The sequence below is a fragment of the Lotus japonicus genome, chromosome 6 (assembly GCF_012489685.1).
Source record: "Lotus japonicus ecotype B-129 chromosome 6, LjGifu_v1.2".
NCBI classification, from domain to species: Eukaryota; Viridiplantae; Streptophyta; class Magnoliopsida; order Fabales; family Fabaceae; genus Lotus; species Lotus japonicus.
The window spans coordinates 46,312,453-46,330,030 of NC_080046.1; the positions used below are offsets into that span (position 1 = coordinate 46,312,453).

At 36.7% G+C, this 17,578-nt stretch overlaps 1 protein-coding gene across 2 annotated transcripts; it reads left to right on the forward strand.

Annotated features, from left to right (window-relative positions):
* Window positions 1-1,262: 1,262 nt before the first annotated feature.
* LOC130722878 (protein VACUOLELESS1) lies at window positions 1,263-13,081 on the forward strand. Of its 2 annotated transcripts, XR_009014112.1 has the most exons (16): window positions 1,263-2,174; window positions 2,750-3,040; window positions 4,369-4,508; window positions 4,669-4,774; window positions 4,852-4,944; window positions 7,185-7,274; window positions 7,415-7,528; window positions 7,713-7,820; window positions 7,927-8,000; window positions 8,607-8,661; window positions 9,089-9,270; window positions 9,540-9,669; window positions 9,848-9,950; window positions 10,511-10,577; window positions 11,222-11,319; window positions 12,715-12,855. XR_009014112.1 is itself a non-coding variant. In XM_057573734.1 (15 exons), exons 1-15 carry the CDS (start codon window positions 1,377-1,379, stop codon window positions 12,877-12,879), a joined length of 2,547 nt encoding a protein of 848 aa, XP_057429717.1. In that variant the 5' UTR covers window positions 1,266-1,376; the 3' UTR covers window positions 12,880-13,081. The 2 variants fall into 2 exon arrangements, 1 of the variants encoding a protein (XP_057429717.1); XM_057573734.1 differs by lacking the exon at window positions 10,511-10,577 and having other exon boundaries at window positions 1,266-2,174; window positions 12,715-13,081.
* The last annotated feature ends 4,497 nt before the right edge of the window (window positions 13,082-17,578 follow it).

A 17,578-nucleotide genomic window follows, 5' to 3' on the forward strand; every position in this document is an offset into this window, starting at 1 on the left:
CTTAAAAACTAGTTCAATGAATTGATATTTCAATCTCCATCCTTATAATCCCTAACCACCTTTGGCAGTCATTCATCTTACGAAGGAAGAAACTCTCATGGATCGAAGAGGGTTTGAAGCGGCTTCGGTTCTGTGCTCTAAATTTGAATTTTCATCATTATTCTCCTCACTCAATTCTTCTCATATATAGCATGTCATCGGCATATGATTCGTTGACTAGTGATGAGAATCTTGGTCATAGACTTGGAAAATGATTTGGAAGTGTGGCACGCCTGAGAAGGTTCGATTGGTTAATTGGAAAGAATGCGCTTCTTCTAGCCAACTTTACAAGGCATCATTGTCATCTCAACATCCAAACTATGAAAATGTTATGGAGGACTTGGATCACATGTTCCAGCATTGCTCGCGCTCTAGGGATGTTTGGGCCTTTTTTTGAACTCGATTACCTGCGATTCTAGGGAGTATAACGTTTTCATATTGGTTCTTCATGTTGTTGCAGCAATAGTATAATACTTTTGATGTAGTAGTTTTTTGGTAGCTTTGGAAATGAAGAAACAACTTGTTTTTTAGGATCGAGAATGACTTAATAATTTTGTTTTTTGTTATATTTTGCGTGTTCTTTAGGATTGCCATAGTTGGAGCTCGTAGTGATTGTTGTTGCAAATCCAACTAGGGTGGTGCGTCTACAGTGGATAAGAGTTGGCTTCTAGGTGTGAACAAGATGGGTGGTGGAGGGGCCATCGTGATCTGAATGAAAGATTAATTTCAGATTTCTCGAGTAGTCTTGGTGAGAGGGATTCGTTTCTTGCAAAGTTAGTAACTGTGAAGTTTGATCTTATGCATGCTTGAAAGTAGGGGCATCATGAGGATACATGTAAGTGTGATTGTAATGAAGTAACAAATGTCATTACCAACAAAGATATACATTCATAGTCACTGATTTAGGGAGAAGATTATCAACATTTGTGACATGTTGTTAGAGATTGGATAGTCGTTTTCTCCTATGTTCCTCATGAGCTTAATTTGGTTGTGGATACATTGACTCGTCATGCATCTATTGTTGCATATCATTAGCCGACATGGAAGCTTCGTTCCTCTTACTTGATCTCGCGTTTTTGTCAGAATCTTCTCATTTAGTTTTTTATTTTTCTAAATGTCAAAAAAAAAACTGAAAAAATTAAAATCATATAATCACCAAATTTAAAACTAGAATTTAAAAATAAACCTTAGATAAACCAAAATGACATAATTACTCAAGTACGGTTGATCTATGAAGAAACACAACTTTCCTCTTCACATTTATATTCTCAATTTCTCATATCCATGATCGCACCTTGATCCCAATCTAGAGTGTTGTTCCAAATCTCTCTCTCACCATGGCCAATGTCTCCGTAGCCGCGGAGTGGCAGCTCCTCTACAACCGCTACTACCGTAAGCCCGAGCTCTACCCAATGCGCTGGCGCCACGTCGACCTCGCCCGCAACAAACTCGCCGCCGCCCCCTTCGGCGGCCCTCTCGCCGTCATCCGCGACGACTCCAAGATCGTCCAACTCCACGCCGAGTCCGCCCTCCGCAAACTCCGCCTCTTCTCCTCCTCCGGTCAACCCCTCGCCGACACCGTCTGGCGCCACCCCGGCGGCCGCCTCATCGGCATGTCATGGACCGACGACCACACTCTTATCTGCGTCGTCCAGGACGGCACAATCTACCGCTACGACGTCCACGCTCATCTCATCGAGCCTAACCTATCCCTCGGTAAGGAGTGCTTCGAGAGCAACGTCGCCGATTGCGCTTTCTGGGGAAACGGCGTCGTTTGCATCACTGAGGCCAATCAGCTTTTCTGCATCGCCGATTTCAAAAACCCTGAGTCTGTGAAGCTTGCTGATCCGGGGATTCTTGAACCGCCGCGGTGTATGGCTGTGATTGAGCCGCAGTACACTATTTCCGGCAATGTTGAGGTTCTGCTTAGCGTTGGCGAGGGAGAGGAGGATGCCGCGGTGCTTGCTGTCGAGGAGGACGGCGTGCAGCGGCTCGGTGTTGAGATGCTCCGGGGACCGCTGCAGAAGATGGTGGTGTCGCGCGACGGCAAGTGGCTCGCGTCGTTCACGCACGACGGGAAGCTCTTGGTCACTACGTCGGATTTGACTGAAATCATCATTGAAAGGGAGTGTGAGGTTGGCTTTTTGAATTCTGTTAATTGGAATGTGTTTGTTATTATAATGATAAATGTTGCTTGGCTTGAACTTTGAACTGTTGTGAATTTTGGTCTTCCAAGTGTTGGGAGATTGGAGGATTAGTTGTAGTTTGAAAGTTGACATTCGGTGTCTCATTGTATATCGGTGAAAGAAGTGAGTAGGTGTTGTGTGAAATCTGAGGGATATGTGAAAGGCATGATAATTGAATGCTTAGCAATTTTGCATTTGTATGTTTCATGAACAAACAATAACAGAAGCTTAATCTGCTAGGTAAAGACATGATTTATATTATATATCTAACAGGATGCATGTTGCATAAATTTGAATTTACATTTCAATAAATTGATTGCTATTTTGGAAATGAGGTTGCAACTCAAGCTTATTTGATTCTTTTAGATATGCTACCTGCAACATGTCTTAAGTAACACAATAGGGGTGTATCTAAGCTTTAAAGAGGCATCCATAATTTTTATGATCAAATATCCTTTTACTCTAGGGTTGGATCAGCAGCCTATACAGCGCCATTAGATCAATAATTGCTTTTATGCATGCAGTCAGCTCTTCCCCCGGAGCAACTTGCTTGGTGTGGCATGGATGCTGTGCTGCTTTACTGGGATGATATGCTTTTAATGATGGGTCCTGATGGAGAGCCAGTTTCATACCTTTATGATGAGCCAATCTTTCTTATTCCTGAGTGTGATGGAGTGAGGATATTGTCCAACACTAGCATGGAATTTCTACAGCGCGTGCCTGATTCCACTGTTTCAATCTTCACAATTGGCAGCACATCACCTGCAGCTTTGCTATATGATGCGTTGGATCATTTTGATAGGCGTAGTGCAAAGGTACTGACTTTGTCTTTTTCACTCTATATTTCTGAAATTTTGATTGCATGTAGAGTTTATATGTCTGGAACTTTCAAGTGTCAGCTAATGTATGTCATTGGTTAAATTCAGATATCTACTCCCTGCTAACTTATAGATTTGGCTTTGTCTCCTACTTCAAATTTTTAGCTTAAGGCTGCTGACTCTATGTGCATGTGTTTGTGTGTTTCAAGAGTAAAGACCTTAAAACTCAAGTCACTTGTCTGGATAATTCTCAATAGGCGACAATCACTATATTAAGCATTAGTTTTACATATTTTGTTATGTTGTCTTTGTCAATTTGTTTTGAAGAAATTCTAAAAGGAGTTTAACTAGTAGCTCTAGAATTGAGTCTTACTGTGGGTTTTCTTCATTTAATAGCCTGTGCTGCTTGTTCTGATAGATATATGCTTCTTTTTTTGGTATATATAGTTATATGCTTCTAATTGAGCCTTGAGTCTTTCTTTGATAATATTAGATGATTAGTTTCCAGAACTATCGGCAGTTTTGATTTCGTCATGAGAAGTCAGTCATCCAGCCAGTGACAGCTGACATTCTGTTATTGAGGGCAGTTACTAACTAATTCAGTTAATAACTGATTCCTAAAGTAACTGGTTCCCTTCCCTCTCTTCTATAGTTCCCTGTTATAAATAAGACAAGTGAAATAACTTTTCATAATATGAGAACAGTTAAATACAGAAGATTCAGATATGGTCTTTTGTGTTCTTTCTCTCCTTTATCTTTCTTACATGGTATCCTGAGTTCGTGAGATCAATTATGGCTATTTCTTACAGGAATTTGTAAAAATTTATTTATTTATTTATTTATTTATTTAGGTGTAGCCTTTTATTCAATTGTAAAATTAGATTATCAAGATTATACTATGTTGAGCACTGTGATGCTATTTTATTCGTATATTACACAATAGAATCTAGTTGGAAATTGGATTTTTTACTCAATTTTTCATGTAATGAAGGTCTGTAACATTGCAAACTGATTTTATTTTATAATAAGCATCTCATTTAAATGCTTAAATATGTCTTGTGGAGTATTGGAAATGCAGACCATTTCTTTCGATTGACTGTAACTTTATTGGACTTCAGTTTAAAGCTAAAGAACAGTGGCTATTATTCCCATTAATGAATCAAACTAGCATTTTGTGGATGGTTTACAAACATATTTTTGGGATAAAAATCAAGGGAAAGAAGACCTTAGTTGATGTGTCAGGTCTTTGTAATTTAGTTATGGCATCATCAAACAGTTCATACCTCTAGTCCTAGATGAACGTCTAATTTTCTTACTATTCCCAGGCAGATGAAAATTTGAGATTGATAAGATCATCTCTTCCTGAGGCTGTTGAAGCATCTGTTGATGCTGCAGGTCATGAATTTGATGTTTCACGCCAACGAACTCTCCTGAGGGCAGCCAGTTATGGGCAGGCCTTTTGCAGGTAACATTAATTTGCATTTTCTGCTTGATATACTGATAAAAATGTTATAGAAAATGCTTTATGTCTTTAATGAACTCTTTTCAGTAGTGAAAATCTTAAGAGGGACAAGCATATTTTCTGATATTTGCTCTCGGTAATGATATCCAGTTGACTTTGGCAGCAATTTTCAACGTGATCGTATCCAAGAGATGTGTAAAATTCTGCGGGTCTTGAATTCAGTGCGCAGCCCTGAGATTGGCATTCCTCTTAGTATTCAGCAATATAAGGTTTTTAAGTCTTACTCATTTATCCAGTGCTGAAATTGTCTGTGTTGACGTTGTACTGAATTAGCTTTTGCCATCAGTTGCTTACTCCATATGTTCTGATTGGTCGCCTGATTAATGCTCACCAACATCTGCTTGCCCTGCGGATATCGGAATATCTTGGAATGAATCAAGTATGTATATGTATATTTTACATTTTTTTCATTTTGTTTTGATAGCTGTGTGGCATGCCTGATCAAATACATGGTTGAAACGTGATCTTCTCGAAGTATAGCCTCTGTTACGTGAGCAGAAATTTGTGCATCACTTGTCAGGTCTATGATCTTGCCGCTAATTTCTTTGACAAGATAAAAAAATCCATTAAGGCAACAAGATGATATCAAAGAGTTAGGAGGATAAGAGAACCTACTTAAAATAAAAGGAAATCCAAAAACAATTCAACTCTTTATCATATGTGAGGAAAAACCCTTTACAAAGATGTGAGGATTTCATTGCAAACAAATGCATCAAACTATGGGCATTTATATTTGATGATTCATGGGCCTTCAATTGGTCATGCTTCTCAGCTACTTATTATGTGGGTGGTTAGGTTTTTTAGTCTATTTGTTTGTCTTTAGTGGCATAGGAAACTAGGTATTTAGTTAGCTTAAAAGAACTGCTTTGTCTATCATAAAGTCTGTGTTCTTGCAAAGCTCAAGAATTGAAGATCTAAGAGATGAAGGGAAACAAAAATATCAACGTTGCAAGGTTAGGATTTTAAAATTTGAGGAGATTTGAGCTCTACAGTAAAAGGGAGGCAATGCAATTATACGAAAAATTTGAAAATTCGTAAGTTTATTTTATTTGGATAGATGGATAAATTGTATTAGAGAGGGAAAAGGAAAAATGACAACTATGAGAAGGATGAGAATTCTTCAAAATTGGAAGTCTATATACCGCATAGAAAGTGAAAACCAAGAGTGCTGCCAGAAGTCTCACATTGGCTAGAGATATGACATAGATATTCTTTATAAGGGTCGAGCAACCCTCAACTCTTAAGCTAGATTTTGGGTTGAGTTAGGTCTTCCAAATTCTAATATGGTATCATAGCCCTATTCTAGATCCGTTTGTTGATGGAGACCTCCCATATTTGGGCCACCCCGCAGATGTCTAGTTCTGCAAATTCCACGCTCCAGATGTTAAGCCCTAGGCATGGGAGGGTATGGTAGAAGTCCCACATTGGCTAGAGATATGGCATAGATAGCCTTAATAAAAGGTAGAGCAAACCTCAACTCTTGAGCTAGCTTTTCGGTTGAGTTAGGCCTCCCAAATTGTAATATGGTATCAAAGCCTATCCTAGATTCGTTTGTTGGTGATGACCTCCCATATTTGGGCCACCCGACAGATTTCCAGTCCTGCAAATCCCGCGCTCCGGATGGCCAACCCTGGGCGTGAGGGGTTGCACGGATTAGGATTAGAGTTGCCTCTTGTTAGGCTCTTGATACCATATTAGAATTTGGGAGGCCTAACTCAACCCAAAAGCTAGCTCAAGAGTTGAGGGTTGCTTGATCCTTAAAAGGCTATTTATGCCCTGTATCTCTAGCCAATGTGAGACTTCTAACAGAAACAGTAATGAGCTAGACACTAGCCAAAAACATAACTATATCCATTAGAATTTGGGGCAAGTAACCTTTGAAGATATGAGGATTTTGCTCCAACCACTACACCATAGGATAGTCTTAGGTGCGGCTTGTGTAGTCTTGGCATTGGCAACAATGGTGGGTTGGGCATGAAAAGTCTTGAACCTGCCATTTGTATGGTCCAAGTGGTGACAATGATCAGACTTAGCGTGTTGTTTGCCAAAGTTACCTCCCCTGAGCTGCCACAAGGCTTGGTGTTGGAGAGTCCTGTCCCGAGGTGGAGACAGAACCTAGACTAGGAAAAGAATGGTTACAGACTTACAGCAAGTCAGGAACACTGACTTTTCAAGAGTTTCAGTCTCTCCCTAGAAGTCCCAATCAACAAATCCGGTACTGAATTACACTGGGTCCCCCCTTATTTATTATCTCTAACTAACTAACTAACCATGATGCTATCAGTTAGTTATCGTTACAAGTTATAGCAGTGCGGAAGATTTGCTTCATTGAGGGTTGTTGAGTGATAGGGTGGTGGGCTTCTAGCTTCTCCATTTACTGCATGTGCAACATTTAGGGTGTGTTTGATTTGCTTACAAATGAAGGATTGGGCAACATAAGAGTACTTGTTGCATGTTTAAATATGGTCATGGGACAGGACAAAACAAAAGATGAACAATACAATTGATGTTGCTTTGTCCTCAGTTTTTATTATTGATACCATCTGTGTACATTAGCAGTCTTCTTCAAGTATACATGTGAATTGATGTTTTCTTTTTTTGGTGATTGCTTTTGCGTAGGAGGTGGTGATAATGCACTGGGCATGTGCTAAGATAACTGCTTCATTGGCAATTCCTGATGCTACTCTTCTGGATATTCTGCTTGATAAGGTTCCCCCCCCACCCCACCCAAAAAGGGCACTTTAAGCTCTCTCTGTTTTTTTTTCGAAATGCACTTTAAGCTCTCTTTGATCATTCTATTATCTGCAACTACAGTTGATTACTTCATTTACATTTTTTTTATTTCTCAGTTAAAACTATGCAAAGGCATATCCTATGCAGCAGTTGCTGCTCATGCAGACAAAAACGGCCGGCGGAAGTTAGCTGCCTTGCTTGTTGAACATGAACCTCGTTCATCTAAACAGGTAGTTTTCTTGTTTTCTGGTTATTATGGATACATATTGAATTAATGGCTTATCAATCTTGGCTTCCACCCTCTTCCCAACCAATTTATTGGCTGGTGTATATTGTTTCCTATGTTTTATCCAAGAAAATTGAATTAGTTCAGTGGGATATTTAATTGTTGTACTTTTGTACTCTTTTGTTCAGGTACCTCTCCTGTTAAGCATAGGAGAAGAAGATATAGCCTTGATAAAGGCAACTGAATGTGGTGATACAGACCTTGTTTACCTTGTACTTTTTCATATTTGGCAAAAGGTAATGGCTATGAAAAAGCACTATATCTTAAATGTTGTGAGGTTTGTGATGTATATAGAGCAACATGACTTAATCTCATGCACACATTCTTCGTTTGATGATGCAGAGGCAGCCATTAGAGTTCTTTGGAACTATACAAGCCAGAGCATTAGCACGTGAGTTATTTGTAACATATGCACGGTATGTGACCTAGAACCATATTTCAGAAGCAAGACAGTGTGGATCCTCCTGGTTATATAATATTAAGGTTCACTGCTAGTGCTATCACTTAAGCAAATGAAGAAAAGAAAGGGAAGTGGGAGAGATGGGCGAAATGTAATGCTTAAAATATACCCCCTTATTGTGTTTGATGTTTTAGCAATTAATTTTTGTGACATTTTGATTGTCATCTTACAATTCGAATGAACAATTGCTTCTTTTTTTTCAATTCCATCCTCAACAATTTTAGGGGGAGAAATTAAAGTGAGAACAATAGTTTAGTGAAAAATTAATTGATGAGATTAGGGGTATAATAGGAAATTAGATGATAGTTTAAATGGAAACTAAAACCTCAACTATACTTCTTAGTTTTTGTGTTACAACCTTAAACGACAAACAATATGGAACAGAGAGGAGTAACCTTGATCACATTTATGAATCTTTGTTTTCATGTTACTTAGCTTGGGTATTGTTGTTTCTTTTTGAGATAGTCAAACTGTCAAAGTAGAAACACGTTTTTGAAGTATTCAATGTGTTCTATTGAGAAAGCATACCATACAGCTATTAATAACTAGATCTCAATTTCAGGTGCTATAAACATGAATTTTTGAAGGACTTCTTCTTATCAACTGGGCAACTTCAAGTATGTTTCATTCTTTGCAACAACTCGTATCACATGCATGATTTCTAATTTGGAATGTGTTTATATGAGGAAACAAACATCATAGGTTTATAGGTTGTGTTACCTCAAGGGGATATTTTGAGAAAGTACTGATAATCACTCTCAATCTCAAGTTAACTTCTTGTGTGGAATTTTTTTCTATCTACATATCCTGCAACTACCCAGCATTTTATTATATTCTCTACTTTAGTTTTTTCTTTTTACTCAATAATATGCGTTCTACTTCAAGCAAGGCATTAATCTACTAGAAATTCTGCCGTGCAATTTTCAATAATTTACTAGTCACATCACTAGCAGAAAGTTTATATTGTTATGCCCATTGCATTGGATTTAAGTAATGCTAGCTAACCTAACCTTATATGCCAAATTACCAAATCAATCCATGTAGGATGTGGCATTCCTTCTTTGGAAAGAATCATGGGCACTTGGAAAAAATCCAATGGCAAGCAAAGGATCTCCACTTCATGGTCCTCGAATAAAATTAATCGAGAAGGCTCAGAATCTTTTTGCAGAAACCAAGGAACATACCTTTGAATCAAAGGCAGCTGAAGAGCATGCAAAACTGTTGAGGTGTGACTATCAATTTTTCTTCACATCACTAGATCATAAAATAAAAATTTCAGCAATTTCTTTTGTGGACTTTTGTAATGGTTTGATGTGTAAGTCCATATATTTAGGAACAACCTGTTCTGTTCATATATTGCATTTAGGAAGAAGCTTATTAATATATTTTTGTAGAAACATTCAAACTTTGGTACAAACTGTTAAATAAATCCTTGTTGACTGAATATTCGTGTTGAATAAATAAATATATATATAAAACACTGTTGCTGCTGCAGAATTCAGCACGAACTTGAAGTGACCACAAAGCAGGCCATTTTTGTGGATTCAAGTATAAGTGATACAATCCGTACTTGTATTGTCTTGGGAAATCATCGAGCTGCAACAAAAGTGAAAACAGAATTTAAGGTTGGTAAACTTTAAATCCTAACTGTGGTCCTTGAAAGAGAAATAATGGTTCACTCTTGCCACTTCGCATGAATAATTTGTCAGGAAAATCTAGAAATGTGAAACAACTAGGAACGCTTCTTATTTCCTATGTAATCAGTTCCTCAGGCACACAATTTTGTTTTTCTTATTACTTCAGGTGTCTGAGAAAAGATGGTATTGGCTTAAAGTTTTCGCTTTGGCTACAATCAAGGATTGGGTTGCCCTGGAAAAATTTTCGAAGGAGAAGAAACCTCCAATAGGTAAGTTTTTAAACTGCTGGTGTTTTTGTAGGGAATTTGGAAGAGTAATTCAAACTGCATCTAGCCTTTGAAATTTTATTAACTTCAATGTCAGTTATAGTTGATCAAATTGAAAGCCTTGAACCTGTGATTATAAATACTGGTCAACACTTTAGGTGGATATCTTGTACTCGCACTGTTTAGTGCTTTTCTTCTTTTAATAAAATATTCTCTCCATTTAACCAAAAATGAATACATTGATCATCACTGACATTGAGTTTCTCCTTGATGACAACAACCCTTTTGATGTTTTAGTATAGTTATTCTGTTTCTTGTTCATATTTGTATTAGGTTAAATTTATTTGAATGATTTGGTAATATGAAGCATACTTTAGACGATTATGGAAGCTTTAAGAACTCCAGCTTCAGCCCAAAGCTTCTCCAGTAAATTTGATGGCATTTGTGTGGTGTCCTGTCTTGACAATTTTCAAGGGCATTTAAGTTTATTAATATTCAAATATATTAATTTGTCTCACCATTGCTATGCATATTGGTCTTACAAGGATGCTACTTTTTTTTAGGTTTGAATTCCCGCTGTTTTACTACCTATTATGTTGTATCAAACTTGCTTTTGGATTTAATTTTAAGGTGTGGCTATTTACAAAGTGAAGTTGCATTGCTTTTTTAATAAAGAATTCTGTGATATACTTTGTAGTGTTGGATATTTGTGAAGAAAAAGTATTTAAGAGTAGAAATCTGTTATATTTAATTCTAAGGCGCTGTTTAAGGAAACAAAAGTAGAAATTAGTTATTGAAGAAAAAATATTTATTTTTGAAATATAAAATCTATTTAATACTTATTTTTAAGTCATTATTAGAAGTATTTAGTACAGTGTATTAAATGCTTCTTAACCAATGCTTTAGGGCACTTGTTAATGAGACCCTAGGAAATGCCACATTTTTTTCATATTAACTGTCTATAGAAAGTGAAGAAAAACACATTAGTAAGTGCAATTAATTTTGTTAACTTTCAGAAAATATTATTTTCCTATTTTACCTAAAATGTTTTATCTTCCCGCATGCATTATTTGGATAAACATCAATTAATGCTCTCTTGAAAATCTAAGTGATATAAACAAAATATTTCTCTCTAAGTGGATAGTTCATATGAAACGGATGTAGTATAACAGTGCAGATCAAGCATTTCTGTATATTGCAATGTTAGTAATCGTTCTTTACTATATTTTGGCTGTGCTCTGACGTCCAATGCCTGCATGTTCTGCCATCTACAGGTTACAGGCCGTTTGTGGAAGCATGCATTGAAGCAAATGAAAAGGGAGAAGCTATTAAATATATCCCAAAACTTGCAGACCCTCGAGAAAGAGCCGAGGTATGTTTAATGTTTAGCTTGTCTCAATTGGTATAATTCTCTACTTTTCTGCTTAACTTATTGTTAAGTCCGGTAGAATTAAAAGATTGAAATGCTGTAATAATTAAATATTAGAGTAGCGAGTTCTTTTTTTTTTTTTGGTCGAAAGAGTAGCGAGTTCGAACATTCATTCTTTTTTTTTGTTATTCCATTGCGTTCCACTTAATTGCCTGGAAGGATTGCATAAAGTGTAAACTGTAAACTACTACTCCCTCCGTTCCTATTTATCTGTCCACTTTGAGAAAAATAATCTGTTCCTATTTAACTGTCCATTTAGCATTTCAAGAGAGCATTAAATGATGTTTTTACAACTAATACCCATATCAGAACAATAAATGAAGAAAGATAAAATGCAATCTAAAGGGTAAAAATGAAAAACTAATACTACTTTTATGAAAACCAACAAAATTAATTGCACTCCTTAATATGTGTGTTTCTTCTCTTCCCGGACAGTTAAATAGGAACGGAGGGAGTACCAATTTGACTGTAGCATGTTAGAAGTAAAAGCATAACTAGGGAGAGGCTAAGATATCCCCAAAATAGAAAATCCAAGTAAAGTGAGGAAAGTTATGAGATTAAACAATGCATTAAAGGCTACCAAGCTATGATGCACGGGTACTCCAGTTTGGCCAACGTACCCGTACCCGTACCCGGTGCGTACCCGGTACTTGTACTCTTGGGTACTTCATGGGTACTTCATGGGTACTTAATGCAGACACAATGTATACCAAAATTTGATTTGTTAGTTTTTTAGTATCATTTGGGTACTTTTTGTTATCTCTACTTCTATTACACATAAAAAGCCTATATACTCTACTAATATCTTCAATTTGCATCAATCTATTAGTCAATTTTAGTTACTCAATTTTGAGTTTTCTTTCTTGCATCATGTAAAAATCTCAATTTCTTCCATTTGCTTTGTTATTTTTTATAACAATGTGAATTTTAAGATTTTATTGTATAGATTTTCTCCTAATATGTTGAAAATATAATCATTAAATATATATATACTAACGTACCCGTACCCATGATTTTTTGAAAAATGTCACACCCGTACCCGGGACCGTACCCGTACTCGTGCATCCTAGCTACCAAGTCTCTATGTATAACTTGAAACAACGATTAACAGAGTGCCAAACAGAAGTTATAAACAAGGTCATATGCCATTACAAGCATTACGATCCACCGGATTGCATTGTAGCATGAATTAGAGCTTTTGCCATGAAAGTGAGACTGCCTCAAATTATAGCTTTGCGGAGCATATAATGGAGATCATTTTTCTATTCAAGTACATTTTTGCCCATTTATAATTTGCTTATTGCAGTTTTATATTAACTTTTCTTTAATTTTGGGCAGTCATATGCTAGAATTGGTATGGCTAAGGAAGCTGCTGATGCTGCTTCACAGGCAAAAGATGGTGAATTACTTGGTCGGTTAAAATTGACATTTTCACAAAATGCAGCAGCTTCGTCTATATTTGATACGCTTCGAGATCGGTTGTCCTTCCCAGGTGCCTCGTGATTTTATGTTGGGCAAAACTTACCTACAGTACCTTCAGTACTGTTTACTGTTTGCCAATCAAAATGGAACACGTGTATTGTTTCATCCAAGCACCATCAAACTTTTCATCTCATGTTTAAAAGCACACTAGCACAAACACAAAAATACATTATTTACTTGAATTAACATCGATCTCAAGGTTCAAAAATTATATTATACTTCATGATCAAGGATCTATAGGCAACACTGACATAAGCATAGTCAGTAGAGACAATAACAATGGTCTCTGCATATATATTTTAAGATTATCCAAACACCGTTGAATTTCTCATGTCATTGCTTTAGTACACACAAGCACATACGCAAAAATGAATAATTTACATATATAACACATCATCTCTAGATTCAGTAATAGATTATCTGTTTGGACCGAGAATATATATGCACTTCCGTGAGCGTAGTAAAATAACATTAATAGTATGAACATCAATTCATTACCTTTAAATCTAGCTCTTCTACTTCAGGGAAACCACATAGCACTTTTAAGAATTTCAAGTTCTCATATGTCTAACGCGTGCACACAGCTAAACCATGATCTTTAGAATCATTTATCAAATCAAGACAAAGTCACAAATATAAGGCACTAATACTTGTAATTCCTTTATGTATTGTGATGGACAAACGGATGCAAATCTGATACTGATATTCTTGAATACCTCTTACATATACATTTATTTGTTAGATATCCAAGTCAAGTCATTGTTTACAAGAACTTTCTGCCACAGAGGCATATTAGATACTACAAGAAAGAGTTTTTAATATGACTATATGAGTTAGATACTCTTCATCTTCTCAAGCATATGATCTCAGTTTCATTGCATTTCTTTTCCTGCTTAAGTCCATCTCGCACACACAATACCCAATCAAAGCTATATAATATAATAATTTCATAAAAGGTAAGTTTAAAAACATGCTTAGTAGGGTTGGGGAATGAGTATGCTCAAAGTATCCTTGACAAACTACATATGTGGAAATGTCTATATTCACCTCAGTTCAAAATTAATGCTTCCATTTCCAGTTTCCCTGTTAAAATACATCTGGTAGGGAAAAGTATTTCCCAGTCCTTGGCATAGTAAAAAAAACTTTAATCCAGAAGTGGAAAACCTGATCACTGAAAATAAAACTCAACCAACATATTAATATCAATAACAATTGATAAAAGCCAAGAACTTTTTAAAGGAAAAGAATTGCACGGACGTAACATATGGGATTTAATTTATCAAGGGCAAAGTTTCATCTAATACAAGTGAAAATTTCCATCCATTTCCCATAACACGTAAGCCATAAATTAAAGGGTGTGCAAATATCAAAATAATGTTCATCTATAATATTCCATGATACTATAAAATTCAGTATACTCATAATATTATAGAATAAAGTGGTACTTATCTTTCATATGATTTGCATCATTCTCACTTTTGTTGAGCAGTAGCTTCATCAGCACAAGAATAGAAATTTTGCTTCAGATTGTTGGAAATTGAGAGAGAAATTGTTGTGCCATGGCAAGCCACTGCCCTGAAGCAAAATTTCCGGCGGACCACGGTGCAAATCCTAACTGCGGGTTTTGCCCCCAAGGGTTTACACAACTACGATCTAACTCGTGCACTCGAGGCAGACCGTATAGAGCCTTCACAAAATATTGCCCAGAATAGAGAATGATGTAGGAGAAGAGAAAGAGAAGAACACGTAAAACACAAGGAAGAAGATGATTGAATTTCTCCACCATCTCAAACTCACGCTGCACCTCTTCATATAGATCTCCTGGACAGTAAATGGCAATAAAAGGATTTTACTGACCATTTAATTTCATTTTGAATGCTGAATCAATGGCCAATTGACTCTTGGAAAATGGAAACCATTAACAGAAATGCCATGCAAAATCAGTGGCGGAATTAGTGAATGATTTCATTGAAATAGGCAATAGGGAAAATTAATAAATGGCTCTTGAATGCCATTATCCAACAATACTTTGGACTTTTGAAGAACACGAGGGGTACAAACTTCGAGAAAAATAGAGTAGGGGTATAATTTGCATAAACTTAAAACATCAGGGGCCAAAAGTGTTTTTTAGCCTTGATTTTTTAATTAAAAACTGTTAAATATTGGCTGAAAGTTGAAGGGAAACCAAAACTGCAACAATTAGTAAATGTGAGGGATGTTGTAGGCAAATAAATTCCTTGAGAAACCAAAACTGTCAAATCGTGATAAGTGAGAGACTAAAAATGTTATTCAATTAAAATTGTGTAACATGTTATTCTATGGTTACAATATTACTCAGGACACTCTTTGAATATCGACGATTTTAACTTTCAAATTTGGTCACCGTTAAAAGTTTTCATCCTTCCCATAATGTATTATGTGAAAATCGAACACAAAAATTCTTCCCAAAAACACTAAATTAACATTACAAAAGGAGTTACCTCTCCTGCATAAAACTTCAAAAATAAAAATAGGAAATTAAATTAACTAATCCTATTTACCAAAAAAATAATAAAAATTAACTAATCCCGGCCTAGAACATGTGTGAGGTGTGTGTATTGACTTTCATAAAAGCAATTGGTGATAACTGAATTGTCCAGTCACGCACAAGGCACATAGCTCCTTGCAATTGGGGATTTCGCTTTGGCTCTGCCCCAAACAGCAGGGAGGCCAAGGTAGAGACCTGGTTCATCCCATGTTGGAATTTGGAAGATGCTTGGCATTTGATTTTTTAATTGTGCAGGGATGAATTTGCTCGTGGAGATGCCAGATTTTGCTGTGTTGATTCGCTGCCCTGAAACTTTGGAAAAAGGTGTTCAGCAATTCCACAAAGTGGTAAGCTTCTTGGTGTGTTGCCTTTGCAAAGACTAGAGAGTCATCAACAAAGAATAAATGTGCGAGACATGGGTCATTTGGGCTAAGGCGGATCCCTTGGATGAGGTTCTGATCTCTTGCACGAAGGAGCATATGAGAAAGAACATCCATAACAAGCACAAAAAGGTAAGGGATAAGGGATCACCCTCTCTTAAGCCTCTTTGAAGTTTGAAGCATATTTGTAGGATGCATTTCTGCCATGTGAGAGGTTTATTACACATAAAAAAAAAAGTCCAGCAAATTTTTGATGTCAGCGATGATGGTCTTTAAAGCTCCAATGTCCTTCCTCCCACCGAAATGAAATGGGCCGAGAGGCCCATAAACTACACACATCACTAAAAAAAAGTAACAAAATAAACTTCCATCTTAACACTGTTGTACCCTTCTCTATATCTTCTATCTTTTTTATACATCTATCTTTTGTATTGGATTGATGTATCATTTATACTTCCATTCAATAAATATTGGCTTATAAAAAAAACACACTAACCATAAATTACCCACATAAGCATACACTAAAACAAAACACACAAACACCTATGAAGCACAAATTCAGACACGAACACAACATACACTAACAAGATAAGGTTTCTACATTTATCGATCAAGTTCTCTTCATCCATTATATATTAGATTATGTACAATGGTTTTGTTTTTCAACACCATTATTTCTCACTTTTTACACTCAACATCATCTTCTCTCTCTCTTCCATCTAATAACTCAACACACATTCAACTTTCACTCACTACAATTAAAAAACATAACCCTATTTTTTGATACATCCAAAAAGGAAAAACATAATCATATTAAATTAAATGATACTGAGTATAATTCTGGAACATGAAAAAAAAAAGTGAAACGCACACAACCTAGCAAGACGTGACCATTATTAGAGCAACTCCAACGCTGGTTTCTTAACCCAGCTGGAGTTGCTAAGAAACCGTATCTTATTTTTTTCAGCATTGGAGCTGATCTATGTGGCAGTTTCAGTTTCTTAACTACAGTGCAGAGTTCCTTGCACAAGGAACTCTGCTTTTTGGTTTCTTAGATTAAAAAAATAATATCTTCTCTCACCCACGGCATGAGCATCAACAGATTTCAGAGGGAAAGGAAACAGAATCAACAACAACACACAGCATCAACATAAACCAAAATTCCAGAAATTTGATTCAACAATAAAATTATTACAAAATTATAATGAAATGTTCAGAAGATTAATTTACACAGAAGATGAAATTTTTACACAGAAAAAAAGAAAAAGAAAAAAGACAGAAGCTTCAATGGTTTGATCTGGACTGTGTGGAAGATAAGGAGCTCCGATCCGATCGTTTTTCCTCCGATCTGGAAGGGAAATGAGAGAAGTTCAACAGAAGAGTTGCTGGAACAAACGAAAATCAACCAAATCATGTTAAACTTACCTCAAATCGGCTTGCATGTGTAAAAAGGAAGCTCTTTTTCGAGATATCAGGTCGTGAGCGTATGAAAGAGGGGCGGTGGAGGCTACATAGTGGCTGGTGGTGAGTGTGTGTGGTTGTTTGGTGGCAGTGGAGGTTGTTTGGAAGGGATTTGGAGGCGTGGACCAGAGAGATGGAGATGAAGTGAGGGAGAAAGGAAGGAGAAGAACAGAGAGGCGTGGCCGGTGGAGATGCTATGTGTGGTCTCGGTCCAGATTGAAGAGGAGGCGTGAAGGGAGAGGTTGAGGATTCCAGATTGCTGTGCTAGGGTTGAGAGAGGAAGAAGAAGAGAGGATGAAGCAGAGGGTGCGGCTAGGGTTAGAGTGAGAAGAAAAACAAGGCTTATATAGTG